General features: G+C 32.1%; 1 protein-coding gene across 1 annotated transcript; it reads right to left on the bottom strand.

The window, feature by feature from the left end:
- Nucleotides 1–8,720: 8,720 nt before the first annotated feature.
- LOC123296840 lies at nt 8,721–9,332 on the bottom strand. The gene is made up of 2 exons (XM_044878514.1): nt 9,288–9,332; nt 8,721–9,232 (listed from the first exon to the last, which is right to left on the bottom strand). Exons 1-2 carry the CDS (start codon nt 9,309–9,311, stop codon nt 8,738–8,740), a joined length of 519 nt encoding a protein of 172 aa, XP_044734449.1. The 5' UTR covers nt 9,312–9,332; the 3' UTR covers nt 8,721–8,737.
- Nucleotides 9,333–12,959: the final 3,627 nt, after the last annotated feature.

The raw sequence follows: 12,959 nt of genomic DNA, 5'->3' as shown, positions 1-12,959 counted from the left end.
TGGCTCTAACGGTATTTCTACCATCAAGACCACTTTTGAGTATGTTTTGAATTCTTTGTATGTAGTGTTGTGTAAGTGTTTGTTTTATATCTGTGTGTGGGATGCCTTGTGATTGCAGCACACCAAGATAGCTGTAAAATTGTCCCTCCTCCATGGGGCTAATGACACCACCATTTTGCAGGTCAAATAAAACAGGCGTTCCTGGGTCAGCATGTATGTGTTGTGTTTTGCATTTGTCAGTACCGAATTCCATCCGGATGTCAGCAGAGAATATTTCAGTCAGTCGCATTAAATGTGTTAATTGTGTTTGTGTGGAGGCATACAGTTTCAAGTCATCCATGTAAAAAAGGTGAGATATTTTATGGAATTCTTTGTCGAACTTTACCTTGAAACCGCATCCCGAATCTGTGAGTATATGTGATAGTGGATTAAGAGCGAGACAGAACCAAAGGGGGCTCAATGAGTCTCCCTGGAAGATACCTCGTCTAATGTGTATGGTATCTGTGGTGATGGTCGTGCTATTGTGTGTTAAATTTAGAGTGGTTGTCCATAACGACATGGCGTGTGTTAAAAATTGTATAATGTGTTCGTCAATTTTGTATAAATTCAATACTCTCTGAAGCCAGGAATGCGGCACGGAATCAAATGCTTTTTTGTAATCTATGTAAGCTGTGTACATGCTTCTGTTGTTGTGTTTGGCCTGTTCGGTCACCACCGAGTCTATAATGAGTTGCTCCTTACAACCTCTTGATAGTTTCCGACAGCCCTTTTGCTCCTCTGCGAGAATGTTGTTGTCTGTAATGTGTGTGTAAATTTTTTGTGTGATGCATGAAGTGATTAACTTGTATAGTGTAGATAGACATGTGATGGGTCTGTATTTTGTTGGATTTATTGCATCGTTATCCTTCGGTATCATATAAGTGATGCCCTTCATTAGAAAAGGAGGTGTTGTGTGAGGGTGTTGTATGAATTTTGTAAAATGTCTTGCGAGGTGTTCGTGTGTGCATGTAAAGTGTTTCAGCCAATAGTTGTGTATTTGATCCACGCCAGGGCTCTTCCAATTGTGTAAGTGTTGTGTAGCGTTGTGTATGTCTTTTGTAGTAATTGTTGTTTTTGTCATGAGTGTAATGTTGTTTGTTTTGTGGATTTCGTCTCCGATCCAACAGGTTTCAGCATTGTGCTGAACTTCCTCGGACCAAAGACCAGACCAATATGTAAAAAGTGAGTGTTCTGTGGGTGGTTGTGTATCGTGCTGTGGTGTGTTGTTGTGTGTGAGTGATCGGTAGAAAAACTTTTGGTTGTATTGGAATTGAGTGTTGTGTATTTTTCGTTTGTGTGCATCTTTGTATCGTTTGAGTCGTGTAGAGTATACAGTGAGTTTTTGGTGTAGGGTATCCCTAAATTCCTCTAGAGCGGTGTTATGTACATCGTATTTGGAGTGTATTCTGTATGTTGTTTTGATGTTTTGTATGTGTTTGGTGAGTTTTTGTGTACGCGTTCCTTGTATGTATTGTGTGATCCGGCCTAGGTCCCGCCTTATACTCGTAATACGAGAATTTAAACGCTTTTCCCAAGCCGGTACGTGTGTTTGTGAAGTGCGTGTGTTTCGTATGTTTAAGGGTGATGTTACCTTGAGACCATTACACCTAACTGCTGCAACAGCTCCGCAGTAAATGATGTTGTGTAAATCTGTAAATGTTGTGTCCTGTGATAAGTATTGTGGTAGAATGTAATTGTTAAGCGTGTTGACTATGTTGGTGAGATTGCGTGAATGGTGTAGTTTTGGTAGTTTGTGTTTCTGTGTGGGGTCTAAATTTGTGAATTCCGCCAATGCAGTGTTAAGTGAGTTTTGGATATGTGTGATGGATGTGTTATCGTTGCTATTGTTACTATTGTTATTTTCGGCTGTTTGTGTTGTCTGTGTGTCCATGTGTATTATGCCTGTGTTGTGTATGGTGTGTGTTTGGTGGTGAACTTGTTGTCTAATTTGATTTTGTATTGTAAGGGGAATGAGTGTATGTGTGATAATTGTCCGGCGTTGATCGGCGAGTCGCTGTTCTGTGATGTGTGTAAGCTTTGTGTATTTTTGTGTGAATTGTTGGTATAGTTTTTGTCTGTATCCGGTTTTATCCTGTTCAAGTCGGGTCACTTCCAGGTAGGTTCGCAGTATGAACTGATTCATTTCGTCTGTCCACTTCATGCGTCTCCTGGAAGAATTGTCTGCGGTGGCCATTTCCGTTTGCGGTAATGGAACATCCACAGGCAAATCGTCACGGGTGTCTCGTCCGTCGTCGGCTGTAGCTTCTTTGGTGATGGGTGGCCGCCTGATCATCAACCCACCACCACCGGGTCGCATGCTGTCACATCCAGCGGTGGCTCCAGATGTGCCCTGGCGATAACCCCCAGGCAGCGGTTGTTTTCCGAGGCTTTTAATCCTTTTATTCACCATCATAAGTGGGTTGGCTCGGGTCCCGGGAGCGCCAATTCCCGAACAACTAGGGCTACCAGTTGTCCCCGTGGGGTTTTATTATTATTATTATTATTATTATTATTATTATTATTATTATTATTATTATTATTATTATTATTATTATTATTTTGTTTTTGGTATATTTATTATTCTAAACTTAGTCTATATATTTTATACAAAAAACAAATATTACTCAGTTGTAAGTTAACTTTAGTGTTGAACGTTCGGTAACGTATATTTTGCTTAGTATTTGAAAATATAACGGTAAGTGTAAAATTTTTTAAATATTATTGTGAAACTTAAATATAATTTTTTGAAAGATGGACACCTACGAACGAAATGTTATGCAGACGCTAAACGTGGTACCTCAAGGTGGTAGCACTGATATGATGAAGAAAGTGGAGAGAGCGTTGAGGCTCATCAAGACGGTGGAGGAAGCTGAGCGATGGATGATACTTAATAAGCGGAACATCCGCTTATTCAAAAAGATGTTGATGTTAAAGAAAGAAAATCCTCTGCGTCTTGTGGGCGTGGTTTTGGAAGTGGGGGTTAAAGGGGGTTAAAGGGGGGCGGGAATTGGACGTTAGATGAGACGTTTCAACAAACCCATCTACATAGGCTTCACAATTTTAGACGTATCGAAAACGTTTGTGTATGACTTCCACTACAACTATATGTACCAACGGTACAACCCCACAAATGTCAGGTTATTATACACAGACACCGATAGTCTAATTTATAGCGTGAGAAATACTGACGTCTATGAGGTCATGAAACAGGATATTAATCGTTTTGATACGGCTGACTATGCACCCGACAACATCTATGGTATGCCACTACGTAATAAGAAAGTCAAGGGTTTAATGTCCGATGAAAATAATGGTGATGTTATGCTAGAATTTGTCGGATTACGTAGCAAAATGTATGCTATTCGGGTGCAAAATAAAAAAGAGACTAAACGATCCAAGGGTCTCAAGAAGTCAGCTATCCGAAAACTTACTTTTGAGGACTATAAGCGGTGTTTGCTTGAGAACCGTAACTTTTACCATGTTCAGCAAAGCATCCAATCCAAGCGACACCGCTTACATACCATCAAACAGCAGAAAGTGGGCTTATCACCATTTGACCAAAAACGATACATTACTCACAATTCATGTGAAACAAAACCATGGGGCCACTATAGCATTATTTGTTGAGTGTAAGTATTTTATATTTTTTGTTTTTAATATTTAGCTAATTTTTGCTGTTGTTTCAGAAATGTGTCCTGCTGTTGTTGTGATGATCCTCAAAGTGGTTTGGTATTGTGATAGGTGTACAAACAATTGATAGAGTAGTGCGCATGAACAATTGATAGAGTAGTGGTGGGGGGTGTAAAAAAAAAACTGATCGTTAGGTAGAATTATTGTAGAAAACAATTTAGTGTTAGTTTAAACATACAAAATGCAAGACTTTGGTAATCATAATAGTGATAACAACTGTATTGTTAATATGATTAAAGATAATTGTAGTTTAAGTACTTTAAACAATGTGTTAACAAAGTATTTTAAAACATTGGTTAATATGGCAATTAAATGTGGTCGACCGGAAACTTTAAACTACCTTATTGATAAGGTAGAACAAATGGACTTAGAAGTGAAATTTTCCCCATCATCAGACGATGAAGACAAACAAATTTGGAACTGGATTTTAAAAAATATCCACTCTGGACAAACAGATGGAATTGTAGGACTATCCATTTTTGAACAATCTTACTACAGTGTATTTACATCAAACGAGTTATCCGACTATGTTCAAGTGAAAGAAATGACTGAAAATTATCTTATGAAGAAAGATAATGATGATGACAATGGACACTTTTCAGAATAATAATTATAATGTATTTTCGATAATTTATAAATATATATTTTTTAAATATTATTATAATACAACTCTGTTTTTATACTTTTCAGAATAATAATTATAATGTATTTTCGATAATTTATAAATATATATTTTTTAAATATTATTATAATACAACTCTGTTTTTATATGTTATAGATAAAATTTTACAATAAAAATAATATTTTTACAATGTGATATTTTTTTTTTTTTTTTTTTTTTTTTTTTTTTTTTTTTTTTTTATAAAACACAAATATGTTCGCAAAAACGGTCCACTATGACAAATTTTTTATTGTTACAAGTATGTTCATAAAAACGGTCCACTATAAAATAAGACTTTTTTGTCAATATATGAACCCTTTATATCTTCGTTGGTGCTATCCTTCAATAAATATACAGGTCTCTTTCTAAACAGGTCTGTATCTAAACAGGTCTGTATCTAAACAGGTCTCTTTCTAAACAGGTCTGTTTCTAAACAGGTCTCTTTCTAAACAGGTCTCTTTCTAAACAGGTCTGTTTCTAAACAGGTCTCTTTCTAAACAGGTCTGTATCTAAACAGGTCTCTTTCTAAACAGGTCTCTTTCTAAACAGGTCTGTTTCTAGACAGGTCTCTTTCTAAACAGGTCTGTTTCTAAACAGGTCTGTATCTAAACAGGTCTCTTTCTAAACAGGTCTGTTTCTAAACAGGTCAAAACCAGTATTAAACAGTTTTTTTCAACCTAGTATTGAAAACTTATGAAAAAAAAAATATTAATTCCAATAGTGATCGTAATATAATAATTGATAAATTAAGAAGACTACATTCTACAAACATGAGAAGAGAAATACTATCTATAATCCATTACTTGAAGAAAACAAATATAATTAAATAACAAGTTTATAATAACTTTATCAAAAATTAAAAAGCCGGAGTAAAATCGGTGAAAGCCGGAGTAAAACCGGAGTAAAATCGGCGAAAGTCGGAGTAAAATCGGCGAAAGCCGGAGTAAAACCGGAGTAAAATCGGTGAAAGTCGGAGTAAAACCGGAGTAAAATCGGCGAAAATCGGAGTAAAATCGGTGAAAACCTGTTTAATACTGGTCTGTATCTGTTTAATACTGGGCTGTAGCTGTTTAATACTGGTTTTGACCTGTTTAATACTGGTCTGTATCTGTTTAATACTGGTTTTGACCTGTTTAATACTGGTCTGTATCTGTTTAATACTGGTTTTAACCTGTTTAATACTGGTTTTGACCTGTTTAATACTGGTTTTAACCTGTTTAATACTGGTTTTGACCTGTTTAATACTGGTTTTAACCTGTTTAATACTGGTCTGTATCTGTTTAATACTGGTTTTAACCTGTTTAATACTGGTCTGTATCTGTTTAATACTGGTTTTGACCTGTTTAATACTGGTCTGTATCTGTTTAATACTGGTTTTGACCTGTTTAATACTGGTCTGTTTAGAAAGAGGTTTTCAAATCTAACAAGCATCATCAATCAACCCATATAATATGCTCTTTATATGGAATATAATAAATCAACTTGTACTATAGATTAGATAAAAAAATTTTATTTAAAAAATTATAATTTTATATTAAAACAAAATACATAATCATCTAATTTTTTAATATTATTTATACTTAAAGTGTCAAATTACAATATTTTTCAAGGTTAGAATACATAGATGTCCACAATCGTAATATTAAAACTGTGATTGCAAAATAATATTGAATGTCACATCAGTTAAAATATTTAATTATTTCCTATGATGGCTTTAAGTTACCAAAGCTTGCAGTTTATACTTTTTATATACCGTACAGTGTGTAACACTATTTTTGGATACATCATGGTTGATAATTCCTGTTTCATATTTATATGATCTTTTAGGTAGGGTGTCACACATAAAAACACCACAAAAATACGGAATTTTAAATTGTTTAGCATACGCATGTAGATCTATATCGTAAAGTGCTCTGGGTTGTATTGAAATTTTAGTCTTAGTTACATTGCATTTTCATAAACAACAACCTGCTCTGAGTGTTTATTACCAGAAAATACAGACACACAAACATATCATGGTCGTCTATTTTCAGATTCACTATGAACAATAATATGTGGCCCTAGTGGTTGTGGTAAAACCAATGTTATGTTGAATTTAATTTATGATGAAAACGGTTTACGCTTTGAAAACATTTATGTGTACAGTAAATCTGTTTACCAACCGAGATATCAATTACTAGAAGAGACTTTAAAATTAGTGGAAGGGGTTGGCTATTTTTCCACTTAGTGATACTAGTGAAATTCCTAGTCTGAATGAAGCTCGAGAAAAAAGTCTTTTCATTTTTGATGATGTGAGCTGTCATTCACAACAGAGAAGTAGAGAATACTTTAGTATGGATCGTCATCGAAAAATTGATTGTTTCTACCTATGTCAGAGCTACGCACGTGTTCTAAAGCATAACATAAGGGGCAATGTTAATTGCTTGGTGCTATTCAAAACGGATGAAATGAATCTAAAACACATATTCTACAATCATGTTGGCTCTGATATGAATTTTCAAAAATTTCATGATTTATATCGACATTGTTGGAGTTCACCAAATGGATTTGTTGTAATAATGAAAAATTTCTCTATGAATGCAGGTCGTTATAGGAATGGATTTGATGAATTTATTGAACTGTAGTGTCACCAATACTTTGTGTGTTTTTTCAGATTCATAATAATAATTTTTTTCTGTAAATTTTTTTTAAAATGTAAATTTTAATCATTAATAAATAAAAAAAAATATTTATAAGATTTTTATTAAATAAAACCTTTATTCTAATCTCATAACACGTGTAAAATTATTTTAAGATCTAATGCGATTCAAACAAGTTTAAACATGTTCAAACAAGTTTGAACATGTATTTTTATTCAAACAAGTTTGAACTTGTAACAGGATGATGATATCATATTTTTCAAGGTCAAATCTATTTCAACATATTTTTGAAAATAGCTGACACGTGTAAAATTATTTTAAGATCAAAGTCCATTCAAACAAGTTTGAACATGTATTTTTATTATGTAAATTTCAAGTGTCATATTACATTGCTTAATCATAAAAAAATATTAATATCCGGTCACGTGTTTTGACACATGTAAAATTATTTCAAACAAGTTTGAACTTGTTACAAGATGATGATATCATATTTTTCAAGGTCAAATCTATTTCAACATATTCTTGAAAATTGCTGACTCATAATATTCTTTTCTTGGAATTCAGATTTGCAAATTATTATCTAACACGTTCAAGTGTCATATTACATTGCTTAATCATAAAAAAATATTAGCATCCGGTCACGTGTAAAATTATTTTAAGTCGATTAAAACAAGTTTGAACTTGTAACAGGTTGATGATATCATATTTTTCAAGGTTAGATGTTATCTATTTCAACATAAAAAAAATAAAATAAACATCCGGTCACGTGTCTTGAATTTTATCATGTATATTTAAAGTGTCAAATTACAATATTTTTCAAGGTTAGATGTTATCTATTTCAACATATTCTTGAGAATTCTCTTTCTCCTGTCCCGTTAGATTTGGATATGAACCAGATATGAACTGAGAAATCAGAGTATTAAAGCAGATATAAAAACAATTTTATTAAAAAAAAATTGAAAAAATCAGAGTATTAAAGCAGTTATCAAATCAATTTTGTTAAAAAACTTATAAAATCGGAGTAGTTTTTAACAAAAACTTATAAAATCGGAGTAGTTACCAGAAATATTCACCATTCACGAGGTGAAACTTACAAACCCAAGAACATATTTATTGAAGGATTACAACAACGAAGATATAAAGGGTGGTTTCTATGCTGAAGAATTACAAAAAGTTCACGATCCAAACATTTATTTAGTGGAAAAGGTCTTAGCTAAACATGGATCTAACGTTAAAGTCAGGTGGTTAGGGTTCGACTCTTTACATGATTCATATATTGATAAAAAAGTCTCCTTTTATAGTGGAAAGTTTTTGTGAACATACTTGTAACAAAAAAATTTTGTCATAGTGGACCGCTTTTGTGAACATATTTGTGTTTTAAAAAAGGAAATGTATTTTTTAATATGAATATATATTAGACTAGGTTCATGAAATTTTATTGAAGCAATTTTTAACTAACACAAAACAATATAAAAATATTGTTGTAATACAAATGTTTTTTGATTCATGTTTATTACTCAAAATTACTTGATGGTGCGAATATAATTATCACAAACAAGGTGTATTTATAACCTGAAAATAAGGTGGTGAGGTCATTTCATAGATAAAACAAAACAATGATTAATTAAATTATAGGTGTTTTTTATTGTAAATACAAACACATTTTTAAAAAAACTTATCATAGACAATTATATTCATGTTTTTATTTCTATATACAATCATGATCATCACTATTTCTTCCACAATCACATCTGTCTATTTCATTACAATTTGTAGCACATATCCATGGCTCGAACCATTTCGGTATATTTCCACCATCCATTTGTTGGTATAGCATTCTACAGAGAATTTTAGGATCTATTTGTTCATACCATAAAAACATTCTCTCATCATGTCTAGCACTATCACCAATCCATTGTTTTCGGCGGATATCGTATGTACCCCAATTTTTTCTCAAGTTACTTCCATGAGTAAGATCATCACAACATTCATTTAGTAATATTTCAAACTGATTGAAATCTCTTTTAAAGTAGTTGAACTTTTTCGCATAATTTACAAATAAGATTGCATCCAAACAATTTCTTACTATAAATGCAGCAATATGAAAGCAATCATCAACTTCTAAATAAGAATACCGTAATGTGTCGATTAACTTTGTAGGTATACTCCAACGACATGCCTCCATAAGTTGATAAAATTCCATCTATAAAAATATTTGGCTACAATTTTCTAAACAGATCTTATCAAACAATACTCACATTAAAATATTCTGGGTAAATCATCTCCGAATTTTGAAACAGATCAATATGATTTTGTAGCGATATTGTACCCCATAATTGTAATGAATTGAAATAAACACCATTTTTTACAAAAATATCCATAATTTATTTAGTATTATTTTTTTTTTTTTTAAATATCAAAAACCTAAACTTTACAATTTTTTTATAACAATAACAATAAAATATATATATCTTGCAGTAATAAAATTCAATATAGGAATGATTTGTTAAAAATTTTGATGTTCTTGAACATAGTCATCATCATCATCATCATCACTATCACCATCGTCTTCGAATAGGCGCAGTCTCAGTTGGTGACTTCTTCCAATTTTCTCCTCCACCATCAAATACCCCGGTTTTGTGTTAAATAACTTAATCATGTTGTCCGTCAACACTGCAAACCTAGATGGTAGAAAAACCCACTCGTTTTCTGTACTATCTAGGCTTATATCCAGTGAAACTTTTATTGATGGCCCATGTTTCGTTAGAATCCGCTCCATTTTTAGTATTTTTAATTTTTTTTTCAGTGGTAAGTCGTCCATTTTTATGCATGGTCGCACTAAACAACTATCAAATAATTTTAATTCTGCTCTATTCATTTTGATTAATATTATGAAAAATTTTAATTCTGCTCTATTCATTTTGATTAATATTATGAAAATTTAATGAAAACTGATATTACCGTAATGTCGAGCGCCTTTTTTATATGATTACCACCACTCCAAAAATCCCCCACCAGCAGAAATTATTATCTAATCTCATAACACGTGTAAAATTATTTTAAGATCGAATGCGATTCAAACAAGTTTAAACATGTTCAAACAAGTTTGAACATGTATTTTTATTCAAACAAGTTTGAACTTGTAACAGGATGATGATATCATATTTATCAAGGTCAAATCTATTTCAACATATTTTTGAGAATAGCTGACACGTGTAAAATTATTTTAAGATCAAAGTCCATTCAAACAAGTTTGAACATGTATTTTTATTATGTAAATTTCAAGTGTCATATTACATTGCTTAATCATAAAAAATATTAATATCCGGTCACGTGTTTTGACACATGTAAAATTATTTCAAACAAGTTTGAACTTGTAACAAGATGATGATATCATATTTTTCAAGGTCAAATTAACATATTCTTGAAAATTGCTGACACGTGTAAAATTATTTTAAGATCAAAGTCCATTCAAACAAGTTTGAACATGTATTTTTATTATGTAAATTTCAAGTGTCATATTACATTGCTTAATCATAAAAAATATTAATATCCGGTCACGTGTTTTGACACATGTAAAATTATTTCAAACAAGTTTGAACTTGTTACAAGATGATGATATCATATTTTTCAAGGTCAAATTAACATATTCTTGAAAATTGCTGACACGTGTAAAATTATTTTAAGATCAAAGTCCATTCAAACAAGTTTGAACATGTATTTTTATTATGTAAATTTCAAGTGTCATATTACATTGCTTAATCATAAAAAAATATTAACATCCTGTCACGTATCTTGAATTTTATCGTGTATACTTAAAGTGTCAAATTACAATATTTTTCAAGGTTAGATGATATCTATTTCAACATATTCTTGAAAATTGCTGACTCATAATATTCTTTTCTTGGAATTCAGATTTGCAAATTATTATCTAACACGTTCAAGTGTCATATTACATTGCTAATCATAAAAAAATATTAGCATCCGGTCACGTGTTTTGACACATGTAAAATTATTTCAAACAAGTTTGAACTTGTTACAAGATGATGATATCATATTTTTCAAGGTCAAATCTATTTCAACATATTTTTGAGAATAGCTGACACGTGTAAAATTATTTTAAGATCAAAGTCCATTCAAACAAGTTTGAACATGTATTTTTATTATGTAAATTTCAAGTGTCATATTACATTGCTAATTCAATAAAAAAAAAAAAAAAAAAAAAATAAAAAAATATTAACATCCGGTCACGTGTCTTGAATTTTATCATGTATATTTAAAGTGTTAAATTACAATATTTTTCAAGGTCAAATTAACATATTCTTGAAAATTGCTGACTAATGTCAACGTCCCGCCCCCCGTTCACTCTCCGCCACTATTGGTCAAAGCCAATGACGTCATCAATGCTTAGGCAGCCATTCCTTCCCCCACCACACCTCCCGACGCCATCTTGATTTTTACAGCGCTACTATTGGTCAATGACGTCCCCCCCTCCAACTTCGCATTCAACCGAGGTTTGCCCTTTTTGGAAAAGTGTACCATACTTTGGGGTTGAAAGTGGGCTCGATTTTCTCATCTAACGTCCAATTCCCGCCCCCTTTAACCCCCACTTCCAAAACCACGCCCACCACTTTAAGCCCCACTTCCGCCAAGAAACACACTAACGCTCTGTCAGCCACACCCCACCACACCTCCCAACGCCATCTTGATTTACTATTGGTCAATGACGTCATCTATCCCCTCCAACTTCCGAGGTTTCCAACATTCACCTAGGTTTGCCCTTTTTTGAAAAGTGTACCATCCGGGGTTACTTGAGGTCAAACTGTGCCAGGAGTGACTTGACTCTTCTACTTTTATTTCAGTCTAAATTAAGGAGCCAGAAATTTCAAAATAAAGTTAAATAAACCTTTTCAATTTACCCAAAAAAAGGTATAAAAAACAAAGTTAATAAAAAATTAATATTGGCAATAAATGACGACACATGATGGTAATCTCTTTAACAATAACATAATATAATTTTATTCTTACTTTTGGGATAATGACTTTCCATAAAAACAACATTTTAAATTGAAATTTGTAGGTAGGATAATAAACGTTAATTCTATTACAAATGTAAATAAACAATCAGGTACTTATAAACACATTAAAAAGCAAGAATAGCACTCCTATATTACTTTATCGGAAATCAAAAGGATGTACATAGCATCCTATAACTCCCAAATGGATGGTTGGTTTATCCATAAAAGGCATTGGAAGATTCTACAAAATCGGTTGCATACAAATGCATTAATAAATGTATATAACAGACGAATTCATCCCGTAATTAAATACGGTATAATATTCTGGGGGAAGCAGTAGATTTGTGCAAAAAATCTTTATAGTACAAAGAAGATGTATTAGAGGTATTAACACTTTTTGAAATAAAGTCAAAATACTTTCAAACAAATGCCTAACGATTGGAACAAGTACAGCTTAATATTTGTATTTACAACAGAATGGGATTGAATTTAAAATATGATTTCATTGATACAAAATCACTGAAGTTAAATAAACAAAATCATTACTTCTGTAAAAGAGATTGATTTTAGTTTCATGCCATGCATTTTATTGATGGAAAATAAAATTGTATTTATTAGTTGTAGAATATATAGTCGTGTAAATAAAGCGAATCGATGAATTAAAAGAAAATTTCTTTGCGGTAGCTTTAAATAGAGGTTTTGAGGATAATGATCGCATTTCTATTATGTCTAGTCCATATGTAATTTAGCCAACTTCATGAAGATTGTTGTTACTAACGTACAGAAAGTTTGTAATAAACTTTTATTGATCATTTTTATAATAAATACCAGTTTTTTGGTATATATTCACGAATCGGTAGGGCAGTTGGTTAAGCTGTAGACATAGGACACTAAAATCAATAATAATCCATA

Source organism: Chrysoperla carnea, chromosome 3 (genome assembly GCF_905475395.1).
Source record: "Chrysoperla carnea chromosome 3, inChrCarn1.1, whole genome shotgun sequence".
NCBI lineage: Eukaryota > Metazoa > Arthropoda > Insecta > Neuroptera > Chrysopidae > Chrysoperla > Chrysoperla carnea.
Note: the sequence above shows the minus strand (reverse complement) of the source record. Positions and strands in the feature narration are given on the sequence as shown.